Consider the following 17,547-nt stretch of genomic DNA (forward strand, 5'->3'; position numbering starts at 1 on the left):
CTTCTGGTGCCATGATAATGCATTTAAATTTCCCCAAACCTTTTGCACATAATTTTAGTCTTACTGATTGTTTTTTATCTGGCTTCTAAACTCTTGCTGCCTTTTAGTTCTTGTGTTCACTGTGATAATCTGGATTTGTATTGTTTATTTTCACCCTAATGCAAACCATCCTGGGAATTAATTCACCTTAGTTAAACCATCCTGGTATAAACATATCTATAACAAATCAATTACAAACAGAAATGTTCATTAAAAGAACGTGAAATTTTGAAACTTGCAAAGACAGGCCACTGCGGTCCATAAAGAGAAATCCTTCCTAAGGCAATTTGTGCTAACAGTGGTGCTAATATTAGTATCTGGGTGATACTTAGAGGATACCTGAAATATCCTTTGTTAAAACAGGGAGTCCACACTTGTACCACAATAGTCCATGTCGGCTGTCTAGACTGGCAGAACACAAGTGAAAGCTGAACATGTATTCTGCAGGGACAGAATGTGCTGATATCCTATATGAACCATGTAGACATAAGGTATGAGTATGGGACTAAAAACACACTTGTCCCCTTTTACATTCCATATATCTGAATGTCTATGAATAATTAAGAGGCTCTTTACTATGGAGCAGCATTCTGGACTATCTACTCAGGTGCCGTGTGCTGCAGGAACCTAAATGATATTCACTGATACTTTACCCTGTGAGGAAAGATATGCATAACATGTAGAACTGAGAAATATTAACATGAGGCAACATCATACCTGCCTCGAGACTTTGCAGTGTACTAGTGCATCTGAAAACACTGTGCTGTGGTCATGGTAACTGGAAATAAAATGCTGAGAACTAAACAATCAAGACCATTCTTGTTTTATACCCTAATCAGAAATAATAAGAAATTCACTTGAAGTGTTTTGGGGAATGGAAAGGGGAGCAGGAGGGTGGTCTCATTTCATTGTGCTCTTACTCTTAAATCTTCTGCTTGAAAAAGCCAATTCTAGCCAATACCTAATTTAAATTGGAGGTACATCTCTGAGCCCAAGTCACCACGATTCTTTTCAAAGCAAAATAAATATGAAGAGATCTCTTGTATTCATTCATAATCTAATAAGTCACTCTTAATGTGGAAAAGCCTATTGGCAGGGTAAAGAAATCTCTAGCTGCCGTAAAAAAATAACAACAAAAAAATACACCTTAAAGACTAAAAGGAATCATTTGCAACAATTGGTTGTGAGGAACTATGGGAAAGTGCTAGGAAATCACTTTGCTCTATAATATGGCTGTGTCTGAGGCAGAAGTTTTGAAGGAAGATGACAGAAACACTATAGAATTCAAAACAAATTATAGTCAAAATAAAATGATGCTGTTTGCAGCAACTAAAACAAAATGCAGAAAGAAATCCTGTCAGATAGCAAAATGCCCTTTTCTCTATTGCATACAGCCTTTCCTAGTTTCAGCTGCAGAGAAGTGGAAACTGCACTCTGTTAGGTAACAGGGAGAATTTCAATTAGAGGGTTTCACAGAGTTTCAAGCATGTTAGCAAATGCTCTTTTCTCCTCTTCTCCCCCACTCTCTATCGCAAGTCAAGAAATCACAAAACAATAGTCCTAAAAACCCCTCTCAGCTGTCACTGTATGCAAAGAGTATACTGTACCATTATGATGAGAGTTCTGGGTCTGCTCATTTCATCATCACTATCCAGAGGCAGGATTTCATGTGACAATTCCTCTTGCCGTCTTCTACAAATATGTGCACAGTTCCTCTGTACCACTGAACGAAAGGCTTGAAGCAGAACAATGCTGGCAGCACAGCCCATAGCTGCATCCTGAAGCCTACAAAATAACTTCTATGTTTATGCTATGTTTGAAAAACAGTAGCTCCTTGTCCCTGAAAACAGCCTACAGTGCAGCTGCAGCCAGCCAGCTCGCTCCAATCATTTCCTTGAGCTGCAATCATCTGATCACAACCAAATAGCTTGGATGCAGATATAGGAAAGATTTGATCCACTGAAACAACATAACACACAGAGAGAGAGACGACACAGAGAGTATTAAGGTCCTTCTTTTTTTTTTTTTTGCAGTAACTGTTTCTGAAAACACAGAACAATTTTTTTTTCTTTAGCAATAATCCTCCTCCTCCTCCTGATCCCAGATTCAGAGAGCTGAAAAGTATAAACCAGCTGTTTAATAAAAAAAAAATCTGGCAAGACTCATTTAAATGCCTGTTAACAATCACAGAGAGGAAAATCAGCAATGACAACCATAAGGAGGATTAAACAGTGATGACTAAAAATGAAATACTTTGTTGTATTGCTTTATTAAGGATGAAAAATAAAATCCAGCTTCTGCTTCATTGAGGCACATAGGCTGGTACCTTTGGATGAAAGTGTTTCATTTTCTCAAACGAAATTAACATGTCAAAGTATTAAAACATGATGGGGCGGATAATAACAATAAATGGGTTGCACAGCTCATGCCTGAACATCAATGGCTTCATGAAAAACACCACTGTTTAGCTATGAAATGCTTTTCAAGACTAGTTTTTTTGTGAGTGATCCCACACAAACACTTCTGCAGACTGTGGCATTTTTTTATACTGGCAGAGGCAGTTTGTGTGTGGCAAATCTTTCTAGGAGGGCTCACTTCCAAGGAATTAAGCACAGATTATCTCTCCACCCACCCACCCCCACAGCCACCACCACCCCTCAAAAGAAAAAGAAAAAAGCAAGGTAACCAACTGGGAAGCATTAGTAAATGTTTTATTGCTAATAATTAATGCAGCGAAAGAAACAGGGTTTGAGCAGTTAACAACTTAGTATTCTAACTGCTGGCAGAGAAGTAATTGAGAAAGCTGCTAAAAAGAGGTGCTTAGAAACCACATGACCCCGTTTGGATAAATATCAAGATCTTAATGGTACAGTTGTGTGAGGTAAGAGTACTTCAGGGAAAATTGGCACTAAGCCTCGTTTCTCACAAATGAAGAGAGCTGCGAGTGTTGCAAGGAAGATGTTTTCAGAAGGAACAGCATTCTTGTTTCTATGCTTATTTTCTTACTATCTGCAGTCACATTTGTCTTAACTTTTAAAACATTGTTTCTGTCTACAAACATGCGTGTGCACACACACACACGGCCCTACTGCTTTTGTAGGCAGTGGGAGCCTTGCCATTCACTTTCATGGGGACTTGAGTAAGCCTGTAATTCCTGTTGATGTAATCTTTGGAACGGCTGTTTCATAGAATGGATTGTTTAAAAAGAGAATGGGGCTGCTAACACTGTTCTCCGGAACCATTTTACACAGGGGTTGATTAGGATTTAATTGCTCAGTAATCTGTCACAATATGGCAGCATTTAAATGAAAATATTTACCAGGGCCATTAAATGGCTCGCTTTTTTAAAAAAGGCCTCCTGCCCACTGCCAAATGTTTCTCTTTGCTTGTATCAAGAGCGAACTGACTGCAGTACTTTGATCTATTCTCTCTCGCTCTGTCATGTATGCATATATGAGAGGCAAACAGGCATAGTAAACAGCATTTGCATCTATCCGCCTTGAGTTTTGTTAGCATCCTTCCAGGAAACGCTTTGCTTCCCCCCCCCCCCCAAGTCATCTCACTAGAAAACTCCTTCTCTTGAATCATGATCTGGTGCATAGGAAAGTTACACGTCAGAAAAGTCCAAGGCTTACCGTACTTTTTTATGCTTAGCAGTTTCATTTCTTCAAATACACTTGCAGCAACACAGTGCTGTCATTCCTGCTTCAAAATGGGATGCCTCTCTGACTCTTGCCTGCACCATTTGTCTTTTCATTACTTTACTTCTGCACATTAGGAAGAAGCTGACCCTTTTGGGAGATAAAAGACTAAAATACTTATCATTGCTGGTCTTAATAGCACCAGTCTGGGTTTGACTAACTTCCATTATGGTGTATGTAGTTTGCTCTTCTAGTGTCTGCTGCATGGCCTTGGGCAATATTAATGTCCCTGGCATGACAGGCTGCTGGTGCTATTTTACTCATATCATACTGGAGTGCTTGGAGTTTGGTTTCTATGGCAACAAGGCCCAATTTCACCATGCAACTGGATGCCAGACAATTCTTTTCCAAATCCCTTTTAAAAACTAATGGAGGAAAATTCCCACAGAACTGAACAGTCCTGGATCAGGTCCATTCTCTTTAAATGCTTTAATAAGGAGACAGAGAAGAATTGCTCGAGATACGGCTAGGAAGCAGCTGTGGCTTATAATCGCTATAAAGAAGTATAAAGAGAACAGAGCCTACCCTAAGGGAACAAGACAAACTCTTTGTAATTCATAGAACTGTAGAATTGTAGAGTTGGAACGGATCCTGAGCACCATACTCCAACCTCCTGCAATGCAGGAACCTCAACTATAGCATCCATGACAGATGGCCATTCAACCTCTGCTTAAAAATCTCCAAGGAAGATGAGTCCTCCAGCTCCCGAGGGAGTCCATTCCACCGTTTGAACAGGTCTTACTATCAATAAGTTATTCCTTAAGTTTAGTTGGAATCTCATTTCTTGTAAATTGAGGCCATTGGTTCGGGCTGTTCCCTCTGGAACAAGAGAAAACAAACTTGCTAAGTTTTCCATGAGACACCCCTTCAGGTATTTGAAGATGACTATCATAGCTCCCCTCAGTCTCCTCTTATCTGGGCTAAACATATCCAACTCCCTCAACCATTCCTCATAAGGTTTGCATTCTAAACCCTTTATCATCTTGGTCACCCTGATGTGTGGGTGAAAAGCCAGAGGAGTTTTGTGCTTCAAACTAAGGCAACTGTAAGCCAAATGGGCTGCAGAAAAGGAAAGCAGCAACTCCACTTAGTTATTGTTAACCAGCCATTTATTTACTGGGTATCTGACAAAATTATCTTTATACAGGCAGCAATGTATAAACTAGATTTGGAGATCTGGAAGGGCCCAGATAATAATCTACTGAAGACTTCTTCAACCTGGTGTCATCCAGGTAGTCCAAATTGGACTACAATTCTTTTCAGCTCTGGCCAGCATGGCCAATGCTCAGGGATGCTGGCCACCTTAATCCAAAACATCTGGAACGAACCAGGTTACCACCCAAAAGGTATGATGATCCTTTTGCCCAGATCCATCTAGGCACATGCCGTTTGGACTATTGTGTTCTGGGGCATCACAATTTAAGAAGGAAGGAGGCAACCTGGAAGGGATGCAGAGGAATGCAAAATGGTGATCAGCACTGTGGCAAGCAAGTCATATGTCAAAAAGTTGAAGGTTTGGGCATGTTCAGTCTGATAAAAAGAAGATTGGGGGAAACAGAATCATAGAACAGTAGCATTGGAAGGGACCATGAGGATCCTCTAGTTCAACCTCTTGCAATGAAGAAATCCTTCACCTATTGTGGGGCTCGAATCCACAACCCTGAAATTAAGAGTCTCAAACTCTACCGCCTCCATGCCAAAAGAAGTCTTCTGGATTGAACAGAGGAAGGCAACCCGTCAGCACAGCAAATCAACTGTTTGGCTTGAACTACCAAACTTTTTTTCCTTCCAAAACTGTCACCCTCTCTAGCTGATTCCATGGGAAAGGCCCATATAATAAGGCCTGCAATCTTGTTTCATAGTTAGATGTCTTCAACTTCTCTTGCTTTAGGTCAGATTCTGTTCATATCCTTTCTGACCATTGACAGAATTTATTTTTGTAAGATTGCACATTTTATCTTTCAGTATAGCTTTTTTGATTGAAATTACTTAGGCAGGGATCACACAAGTGATGAAAGGCAAGATATAAATTGAAATAATTAGTCAATCAGTCAGTTGGCAGTATGGCCAAAGTCTTTATGCTTAAGTCGTATGAGCTCCATTCATCTGTAAAGCAATACGTCTAAATTGCTATATTAAATCACCAAGGAAAAACACCTATCAAAATCACCTTGATTCAAATCAGTTACTCATACATTCATCCTATCTCATTGTTCTCAATGCCACAACTAACATTTTTACATTTGCTCGATTGCATCTTATTTATTTACCGTATTTATCTATCACATTTATATTTCACCATTGCTCCCTCCTCATCTAGTGTTCACATCAACCTTGCCTAGTAGGTTAGGCTGAGAAGTATGGACTGACCCCAGGTCACCCAGTGAGCTTCATGGCTGAGTGGGTATTTGAACCCTGGTCTCCCAGGTCCTAGACCAATACTCTCCCAACCACTGCACCACATTGGCTCTCACATATTCTTATGTGTTCAGGACTCCTAAGAACTAGAGGCCAAGACAGGTGATTTGCAGTTCTGAGAATGAGATCTGTAGCACTCTGAATGTGCTTTGAGAGCACTTTTAAAATATATGATATTCATTGCTATATGTTGCAGCTAGCTACTCCTGCTATGTTACAGACACATGCAAATGAAAGAAAACTCAAAGCACATTCACAGCCCGGTGGGAAAGGATAAGAACCACCATTATCATTGTGAGAAATGGTCCATCTAGTGCAATAAAGTGACACAAAATAGAAGCTGGATCAGATGAGACAAAAGTAACTATTCAAGAAGCAGAGCACTTAAGGAATGAGCAAACAGAAGTGGTAGTTAACTAGGAATATCTAGCAGTCAGTGATGAATACATAAATTGGAACAGGACCAATTACAGATTCCCGCGGCACCCCGCTTACTCTCTGCAACGAAAAAGCAAACTCGAGTATGATAAACACAAAGTAATTTAAAATGTGCACACTGAAAGAACAACTTTTTCAGTATTGAAGTGAAAATGTGTCGCAGCACAGGAACCAACCGACAATACATTGTTCAAAAGAAATGGATCAAGAGAGAAATCAATATAAAGATAATTCTGAATCCCTCGAACTGTCTTATTACAAATGGTGGGCAGATATAGTTGCTGTTGATGAGGGTGAATGTGTTGCTGTTGTTGCTGTTGTTGTTGTTGTGCATAGACACTCCGTTATTTAGAAAGGGGAGCAGCATCCATTTGAAAAATAAAACCTCTTGCATCAGACAGACAGAGAATCACAATATCTCTCAGTTAAAGAGTGACATAATTTCTTCAAAATACTACTGTTAGCAAACAGACAAATGAGGAACTGCAGGAAATTAGTAAGCATATGGCACCCTCTAGGGAGTAACCCTCGAAAGGCAGCTAGATCACCCTGAAATATTTTAAGTAAGTAGCTTCCCAGATTGCAACTATGCCTACTGAATTTTCTTTAGCATTTAAAAAACTGGGATTTTTTAATTTCAGATGACCACTTAATCCAAGCTAAATGAGAGAAGGGCAAGGGAGCAAGCATTTGGACTTAGTCCTGCCTTGAACAACGGATCATCACTATGACAGGCAGACAGCCCAGGCAGAAGCAAAGTTCCATGTGGCGTTCGCACAGAGCCCCCCGATCGTTCCATGGACTATTGACCCTGCACCACCACGGCTTATCTCTTCCACTGCCACCAACCAGGTTTCCCCGGTAATATATTCAGGCTGTAACGTATTAACAAAGCTTCCAGTTTATTGTGAACGCAAACAAGTTTTAAATACAGTGAACACTCAGATTGCGAACGTGATCCATGCGGGAGGACGTTCGCAACCCGCAGTGTTCACAACCCACAGCACTGCGTCTGTACACACGTGGGTCGCTATTCAGTGCTGTAACCCAAGGTATGGCTGTACTTTGAAACACTAATCCGATTCACTCTCTCTGTCTCCCCTCTGTGTCTAACTCACTCTGACTCCTATGCCTCCCACCCACAAGAAACCAACCAAACTAACTGCCAAACCCCCTGTGTTGAGCCTTAAACACAGTTAGGCTCTGCCCCTGGGCTTTCTTATTGGTCAACCTATCAACCCTTTCTCTCTTTCCCCCAGGACAACATCTCCATAATGAGTCCATAATGAGCCACACTCCACATCAGTGCTCCCCAGATATTGGGAAGTACCCCCCACACCCCAATCAATCATTTCCTCAACTGCTAGGGAATAGTTGCATAAAGCATGAGTTTGCACATCTGAAGCCATTGTGATGCATTGTTTGTCACTGTCCTTTCCCCCTTTCTCTTCCATGTTTGCTTCTGATGTGGTTGCTGAGAATATTTATTTATTATTTAAAGGCAGAATGCTTACAGAATATTTATTATAGAAAGTAAAACATTAAGTAAGCAACATCAACAAGAACCATTATTTGGTTCAACTAAACCAGCCAGTTGAGGGAGGGGCCCCCCCACTCATTTGCCCTCTGGCACAGAGCAACTTCCTTTCTTATACTAAAGACCTGTACATATGGGCATTGCGACCCTTGCCCGGTTAAATCAAAAGTGGAATCCCCCAAACTCACAACAGTATGCTTTCACCTTCATAAGTCAATAGTTCTTCCTCATAGTGGCAAGTGAGTCACAGCATTTGCAAACAGTGAAAACATCACATGGCAAGCACATTTCTGAGAAAGTTTAACATGCCACCTCAAAGCAGCAGCAACTTCCTGAAGAGCTATCTAAAGTCACTCAGTCACCTAGCAGGAAAACCTAAACTTTGCTGTTCTCAGGCATCGTTGCCATGCTTTGTTTTGAGCTGGCTTTGTTTTTGTACCTTGCTTTAACATGCGTTGTTTCTGTTGTCCCTGCAAAGGCTTTCAAAGTAACCATACTTCATCAGAAAGCTGAGACTGGGATAGGATTCATATGAGTGTGTGCCATTCAGCTAAGGTTTACTCAGAGTAGAGCTACTGAAATTAAAGGACATGAATAAGTTAGATCCATTAATTTGAATGGGTTTACTCTGGATAGCATCTTTATGTACTTAAGATTAATGGGTAGGGGGAAAGTATATGCAAGAAAAATCCAATTGATTTCAATTATATCAATTCACTATGACCTAAAAGATCATAGTGCTTAAGTATGAGAGGAAGCAAGTGCCTTTTCCAAATCTGGCCTCAGGCATAAATATCACCACTAGGTGATAATAAGACTGTACTATCATGTGGGATTGTGGTAATTAATGCTAGTATAATACTTGAAATGCACAGCATATGCAGAATATGAATTAATCTGTGAAAAATTGTCTCAGTTGACTACGTAAAATAAATAAATGGCTATGTAACACAACTGGAGAGTCAGCTTGTGTCTCTGATAACTTATAAATAAATGTGCCTGTCAAACAAAGAGAGAACTTAGTTAGCTGGAATTTAATAGAACTTGCTCTGTAATCCTAAACATGTTTACTCAGAAGTAAGTCACATTCAGTTTAATTATCAGAAGTCTCTATAGCTGAACTAAATTCAAATTAGGGATTGACGGTTCAGTTTGTTCATGGCCCATGTCGGTGTCACATAAATTGCACACATCTACTCTCTCTCTCCCCCACATTAATATGTGATTCTGCCCTCCGCAAAAGAACATGCTTGAAATTTTGTATTTAAGTACATATTTTTTATCCTATTTTCTCACAAAATACAAATTTCTAAATGCAATTTATGCTACATGTTGATATATATGCATTTTTGCTATGCTTTTTAAGCTGAGAACTGCACCACAAAATTAAGAGAAGAGAAAAATCTGCAAGATAAGCTGTGTTCTTATCCACAGATTAATAAGGAAGGCAGATCAAGCCAATTCAAATCAGAATTCACAAAGAATGGGTTCTTCAAGCACCCCTAATAACTGGGTGAGGTTTGCAGATAACCTCCTGGGCATTTAAACACCTTCTTAAATAAGCCATTGTACACATATACATTTCTGAAGATAGAACCATTTAAAGTTAAACACTATCATTCTAAAAGGACTGATTTCTTATTTCACAGTGAATAAACACAATTTGACACTGTGACACAAATCACATCAAAAATGTGCCATACACATTGAGAGACATGGGGTTTTTTTCTCACTAGATGAAATGTAGGTTAAGCAGCAGAAACGCAGACAAGACAAGGTTTGACAAAAGGCAATAGTTCACTTAAGGAGGTCGAGTGAGTAGAGAATGTGCTGTTTAAGGGAACCGAACATCAACACATGAGCTTTAAGTAGAGATGAAAGACTGGTAATTATAGGCAGAAACAAGGAAAAATTAAAAAGACACACACACCTCAAAAAGGAGGTGTAAAGACAAATGCCATTGTATTATTGGGAGAAACTACCAGTACTTCAGATTCAGAGTTCTGGTCTAAATTCCAGCCATAAATATCTTATTTCCAAATAGTTTTAATTGAATGTGATTTACCTACATCTAGGCCAACATCCTGTTCTTGCAGTGGCGAACCAGTTGCCTATGGAAAACCCAGAAGCAGAGTGTAACACCACTTTCCTCAGTTGTGATTCCCAACAACTGGTATCCACAATGGATGGGTAATTCTCATTTAAGCATAATATGCATTGCTGTCTGACACACTCTCCACAGTAGGAGTAGATCACTTTCAGGTTCTAACTCTATGATTAAATATTATTTGCTGCACATTCTTGAAGCGCAAAAATGTTGTGGCTGTGATGTTTTCAGAATAATCTCTTTCACACCTGCTTTTCTAATACCTAGAAATTATTATTTTTGAATCTAGTCTTCTTTCCCATTTGCTTGTATACCCCAGTATTTTGACATTATTTTGGGGTGAGCTTATGTATGCTTTGCCTACTTTGTGTATGTTTGTATGATTACATTTTTAAAAACAGTTATTGCTAAAAAAAACTACTTAAGTAGCCAGTGGATGGGAAATGGATACATCCTTTTTTAAAAAAAAAATATTAAAGATTTTCTTAATACAATAGAAAAAACAAACAAAATAACATATAATTTTACAATAACCATATTTTCTTCACTTCTTTGGACTTCCTCGCATCTCTCGTTCCTGCGTTCCAAGTTTTTCGAGCTTTACCCGGCAATTTATCACCTTGTTTCAATTCTTATATTATAATTTTCCAATATTGTGTCCCTAATTTTAGATAATTTTACCCAAACCTTAAAAGCTTAATTTTAGCATAATATTTATCCAAAATTTATCTTTTCTTATATTTTCATTTATCTTCATATTCCTTTTAACTAGCTTAATGGTGCCATATTGTTAATAATCTTACATCTTTCTTAACATTCATACAATTTACAATATTTTTGTAAGTAGTCCTTAAATTTCTTCCAGTCCTCCTCCACAGCCTCTTCTCCCAGGTCTCGGATTCTGCCAGTCATTTCTGCTAGCTCCATATAGTCTATCAGTTGCATCTGCCATTCTTCCAGTGTGGGCAAATCTTGGGTTTTCCAGTGCGAGGCGACAAGTATCCTTGCTGCTGTTGTTGCATACATAAAAAATGTTCGGTCCTTCTTTAACACCCTCTGGCCGACGATGCCCAAAAGAAAGGCCTCTGGTTTCTTAGGGAAGGTATACTTAAATACCTTTTTCAACTCATTATATATCATTTCCCAGAAAGCCTTAACTCTAGGGCAGGTCCACCAGAGGTGAAAGAACGTTCCTTCAGTTTCTTTACATTTCCAACATTTATTATCAGACAAATGGTATATTTTTGCAAGCTTGACTGGAGTCATGTACCACCTATATATCATTTTCATAATATTTTCTTTCAAGGCATTACATGCTGTGAATTTCAAACCGGTGGTCCATAACTTTTCCCAGTCAGCAAACATGATATTGTACCCAATGTCCTGTGCCCATTTTATCATAGCCGATTTGACCGTTTCATCTTGTGTATTCCATTTTAGCAGCAAATTATACATTCTTGAAAGTACCTTAGTCTTATGTTCTAACAATTCCGTTTCTAACTTTGATTTTTCCACCTGGAATCCTATCTTTTTATCCAACTTGAAGACTTCTTTGATCTGAGCATAATGTAACCAATCTCGCACTTTATCTTTTAATTTCTCCAAACTCTGCAACCTCCAATTATCTCCATCTTTTTCTATTATTTCCCAATATTTCGGCCATTTGACCTCCATATTGAGTCTTTTCCGGGCCTTAGCTTCCATTGGTGATAACCACCTTGGGGTCTTATTTTCCAATAAGTCTTTATATTTTATCCAGACATTGAACACTGCTTTCCTGACAATATGGTTCTTGAAAGCCTTATGACTTTTGACCTTGTCGTACCACAAATATGCATGCCATCCATAAGCATTGTTAAAACCTTCCAGATCCAAAACCTCAGTGTTTTCAAGAAGCAGCCAATCTTTCAACCAGCAGAAAGCTGGTGATTCATAGTACAACTTTAAGTCTGGCAGGGCAAAGCCCCGGAAAATGGATACATCCTATTGCATATTTAGGGGAAACAGGAACAAACCCCTCAGCAAATTAGGGTACTTTGCTGGCTGTTGACAGTTTCTACTTCAGAGTCTCAGTTTTTACCTCTGACAGCTTTGCTGTACCAGTTTTCAGAGTGAGAGCTAGTAGAGGTGGGTGTGAGGAGTTATATCATAACAAGGCAGTTCCATCTTATACATGCCATCCAGCCCAAGTTTCATTTCTGTCAACTGCACATGACATGATGGTGTCACTAGTTAGTGCAAAGATAACCATTGCCCTATAGACCCTCCCAGGAGTTAAGATCAACAGAGGGGGACCATCTTGGTAGTACCACTGCCCTTGCAAGTTTGGGAAGTGATGGTGTGATGGCCTGGGAATCCGATTCAGAGGCTGAACTGGAGGAATCCCAGCCTGCACAGGAGTCCCCGCCTCCAGGGCCGGCTGAACTGGGGCAGGGCCTTGATTCTGAAGCACCTGCACCTGTGCCGGATCCTCAGGAGCAGGCACCAGGTGAATCCACTCTGGCTCCGGAGGTGGTTGAGGACTCAGTGCCTACAGGTGAGTCTCCCCCTGGGCCCAGTAACCAATCAGCCTCTCCTGAACTGCAGAGGCTCAGGGCAGAGAGGCGAAGGGAACTGGTTTCTCCCAGGAGGAGTGCTCACCTTAAGGCCAGGAGAGGCGGGTCTCCTGGGGGCCGGGACCACCCCTGGCCTCAGAGAAGATAAAGGCCAGTCATCCCGGTCCCAGGTTGCGGGAGCAACGTCGTTGAAGAGCTGTTTCGGCCAGCACCCTGTCCTGTTCCTCGAGAGTTCCTGTCCTTGCCCTGGACCCCGCTTTGCCCCTGGAGGACTGTCTGCCAACCCTCGATTCAGGTCCTGGACCTCACCCCACAGTAACCTCCCCCTGGGACCAGCACAGGTGGTTTAGGAAGGAGCACTCTCTGTGGCAGCTCCTAAGCTGCGCAATTCCTTCCCTACAGAGGTGCAGCTGCTGAAGACATATCTCTTGACAGCTGCATTGCAAGGAGTTGAACTAGATAATCCTCAGGGTCCCTTCCAACTGTGTGATTCTTTACCCTGGCCTTTGACACTTCACTCACTCTCACACACCAGGACCTAACCTATTCTTCTGACTGTAGATTGAATTAACGGGGCTCCGCTCAAGTGCAAGTTCAATTGCTGAGAAAATCATCACCATCCCTACCTACCAACTGGCATGCATAACGGCAAAATGCCGTTAAATTCCCCCTTCACAGATGATAGACATTCTGCGTTTATGAAACTGAACCTACCAGAACAAGGGTGGGTGGAAACAGAAATCCGTCCAGACCCTTGAAGTAGGTGCCAGAACACAAAGTAACAATAAGAGCGTATGCCGAGAGAGGAAATTATAAGCCATCCTTTTCATAGCTTCTTTTTTCACTCCATATTTGATCATGAGTTTACTCTTGACTGATTTGCTTGTGTTAGCTTAGTCTTTTTTGTTTAGCAAAAGGTAATAATGTTTAATTTAGCCATCTGGTTGTCATGCTTCTTCTGCAAAGGTGGATAGCATAAGACTTTCACTAGCTTTTGAAATCCCCCTGCATTTGCATTGTTTATCTGACTGTTGCATGCAGAAGATAAACTTATTTCAGATCATTGGTATCTGTATTCATTTGGATATCCACCAGTGCAAATAACAATTCATGCCCTTCATACAATTATCAATTATGTCAATGGCGTTTAAAAGTTAAATAGGAGGTACAGAGGCTCCAATCTGGGAGAGCAGGGGCTTTCATCCTTTGCCACCTGCCACCTGATAAAATAGTCCCCCCAATCTGACCCAAGGTTCCTGCTCCGCAGAATGAGATGTTATACTACACATGGCTACTGCTGGAAATAATCAAGGGAAAACAGGCATTGGGAAGGTTTCAATTCAAAAAACAGAGAAATTAATGTAATTGGGCTAATTAAAAAAGGACTCAACCTGGCATTTCAAATTTACAGTTAGTATGTACTTTTTAGATTTCAGATAAGGTCTTTTCATACCAAATAGGTTAACCAAAGGTTTTGACTACCCTTTTGCATGTGCTTTTTTATAAAATTCATATTCTTTCTTTTTTCTTGTCCTAGATTAAGTATGGAAGAATTCCATGGGAGAGTGGAGGTTCACTGTATTTATAACTAGCAGTACAATGGTACCTCGGGTTACATACGCTTCAGGTTACATACACTTCAGGTTACAGACTCTGCTAACCCAGAAATAGTGCTTCAGTTTAAGAACTTTGCTTCAGGATGAGAACAGAAATTGTGCTCCGGCGGCGTGGCAGCAGCAGGAGGCCCCATTAGCTAAAGTGGTGCTTCAGTTTAAGAACAGTTTCAGGTTAAATACGGACCTCTGGAATGAATTAAGTACTTAACCCGAGGTACTACTGTATAGGTTCAGAGAGAAATCCACTTGAAGGGGAAATTACTTTCAAGAAACATTTAAACCAGGGGTACCTATCCTGTCACCCTCCAGATGTTGCCAGATTACAACACCCACCATCCCTGGTCATTGGCCATGATGGCTAGGGCTGATAGCAGTTGGAGTTCAACAACATATAGTGGGCTACAGGCAAGCCATTCCTGTAACAGACCTACACTCGTAATAATGTAAACCTAAACAGGCAGAGCAACAAATAAAACCAGCAAAAACATTCCTTTGTTGATCAGATTTAATTTTCCTTTCTTCACATCCATGCTGGTATCAGTTGTCTCCAGTTAGAGAAGAGGTGTTTTTCTCCTGCTGGTGCTTGTAAGCTAGCTGCATTCATTAAACACCATTATATCTGCATCATTTAATTTAGGTCAACATGTCAAAGCGATGCAAGTTCATATTTGCTCCCAGTCAGTCTATCTTACCCTCAATAACAAAAGAAAGCTAAACAAGCTGTATTTCGACTCGGCAATAGAAATCACCATGTACTTTATATTCCATGACGACACAGCACAAAGAGCACATGCACCATATATGGCATATAATTTTGTTTCTACCTGTGCGCAGTTGCTGTTTCCAAAGATAAATGTGAATGTTAGCCATCAATTTCGTACTTAAGAGTGATAGCAATGTGTTTAAGAAATGAGGGGTTTGAACAATCCTAAGCCAGTATGCATCAAGTCAAACACACCTGTTAACTAACTTTCAGCTTGATTTGTGACTACTCGACACTAGTCTTCCACGGCTACCAGCCTCCCCTATTTTTATTTATATGTTTTCTAATAAACCGCTTTATAAGGGTGGTTTATACATATAAATCTTATTGCTGAAATTATAAAACACAATGTAACAAATTAAGGCCAGTATTGCAACACATACCGAGCAAACAGAAGAAAACAGTTTCCCATTACAAATGGATGACTTATCAGTTGTTTTGAAATACTGTATTGGCCTGAATATAAGCCTCACTTTCTCCCCAAATTCCAACCGTGAAAAGTTAAAGTGCGGCTCAAATTCGTGGACCTTACAAAAATTGGCTTTTATGATATCACTGCTGAAATAGACATATGGTAAAACGGAACAGGTGTGAGAGTGAATTTTAAAGGAGCAGCTTATGTTTGGGTATTGTCTTTCTCTCCCCCCCCCCCCCGAATTTTAAAGGTGCGGCTTATATTTGGGTGTGGCTTATATTCGGGCCAATACGGTACCTCAGTGAAGAGATGTTTTCAGCTGCCATCAAAACTCATGCCAGCCGCATTTCTGATAGGAGGGTATTCCATAACTGGCACCTCAGAAAAGGTCTTATAGCAAACCACCACCCAACAAGTACTAGCCAGAGCTTCAGAAGACCTTTTCCTGCAGATCTCCGGTCCTGGATAGATAGGTGTAGGATGTGTTATAGAAGAGGGGTAGTCCATGTGTGTCCCTTCAGATGTTGCTGGACTACAGTTCTCATCATTCCCGATCATTGGCCATGCTGACCACAGCTAGTGAAGGTTGTGGTTGATTGCCTGGGCACTACACTGGCTAACCTAGTTATAGGTATACAGTATACTATACCTATATAGGTTAATTTTGATATGCTACTGGTTTCCTTCCCGCTCCCTCTTTTCTTATCGTTATAAGGGGGGGGGGCAAATCGGCAGCAAAGACTGGGAAAATTGTCCATCTTATGCTATGGTTGCACGTCTGCAGTGGGCATACATAGAGCTGTTATCTTTTTATGAAAACACTGCACATTGTGATATTGAAATGTATACATCTCCATTCCTGAGGTAAAACAGGAAAGAGTCACCCCACTATCCCTGCTGAAGGCACCCTTACCTTGGATTGTGCAGCAGTGCCCACAAAGTGACACAGAGCTCTTGCAAGATCTCACAGAATTTCGCTTCTCTGCCATCAGAGGAGGCAGCAGGGTGGGCAGGGCACCTGTGGGGGCACTGCCTCTTGGGCTTCTGCTGCCCAAGGTGGCTGCCTCAGTCTGCCTCACAGGTGGGCCAACCCTGACTATTTCAGACTGCAGTTGGGGGTTTGCATGATTCAATAAATCAAATGTTTATTACAGTCCATCAACCATCAAACAAAGTTCAAAATACAAGAAATAGAAAATCTTATTCTCAGAAGAACTAATTAGGAATTACTGAAGGTGACAAGGTAGAAACTAAAAATCATAGCAAGTATGAGATATATTACAATGTTCAGATATATTGCCACCTGTAGCAAATTTATTAATCCTTCTTTTGTAAGACTGACTCAGCTCAATTGATCTTTCATGATAATCAGTCCATTTCCTCCCCTGCAACTGCAAGCTATTTGCCAATTGCTTATTTCAGCTCTTCCACTTCAAACGTGCTACTTTGCCACAACAGGAAAACAGATTTTGTAAAGCTAAAGCTAATTTGCTGTTTGTTTTGTTTTGTTTTTGAAGTTTACAAACCTTTTTAAATGCTTGCTATTCAACATGATTCATAGAGCAAATGATGTCTTTTTTCTTTCTTTTTTTGTTACTTTAAAACTTTTAAAAAATTACAACAGCTTATAGCAGCACACCTAAATTAAGGGGGGGGGTGTTAACTTGGAATCTGCAAGAATTCAAGGGTCAGTTTGTTAGTCATCTACCCACCTGTCCAAGCTTGGAAGCAGCTTTCTTTGATTCTTTCCTCCTTTTCCATTTCATTTTTGTTCTCTCTTTTTCTGCTACTTCTTTTCTCCTTTCTCCCATCTCCGTTATGCTTTATTCCTTTGGCTGGACTTTCTTGCTCTTTTTCTACCTCCTCCTCTTTTGAGGAACAAATTCATCTCTGGTGTCAAGCTAGCTGGACAGAGCTGCAGGAATAAACTGCCCCTTTGTCTTGGTCTCTCCTAGAGG

The 17,547-nt window shown here is 40.5% G+C and overlaps 1 protein-coding gene across 19 annotated transcripts in view; it reads right to left on the reverse strand.

Annotated features, from left to right (window-relative positions):
• Window positions 1-17,547, reverse strand: part of DOCK10 (dedicator of cytokinesis 10) — a 201,776-nt gene that overhangs the window by 147,561 nt on the left and 36,668 nt on the right. For 8 of the 19 annotated variants that reach the window (XR_014565112.1, XM_083742014.1, XM_083742013.1 and 5 more), the window contains exon 1: window positions 1,647-1,945. The exons of 4 other annotated variants lie outside the window; for them this stretch is intronic. Coding sequence is in view for 14 of the 15 variants with exons in the window: in XM_083742014.1 (XP_083598140.1) it covers window positions 1,647-1,808 (162 nt within the window). In the remaining variant the exon portion in view is untranslated. Of the gene's footprint in view, window positions 1-1,646; window positions 2,001-17,301; window positions 17,503-17,547 lie in introns of those variants that run through there. 7 more of the 19 variants (XM_083742017.1, XM_083742018.1, XM_083742015.1 and 4 more) reach the window with 3 other exon arrangements.

The sequence above is a fragment of the Podarcis gaigeae genome, assembly GCF_964106915.1.
Source record: "Podarcis gaigeae genome assembly, chromosome: 5".
NCBI lineage: Eukaryota > Metazoa > Chordata > Lepidosauria > Squamata > Lacertidae > Podarcis > Podarcis gaigeae.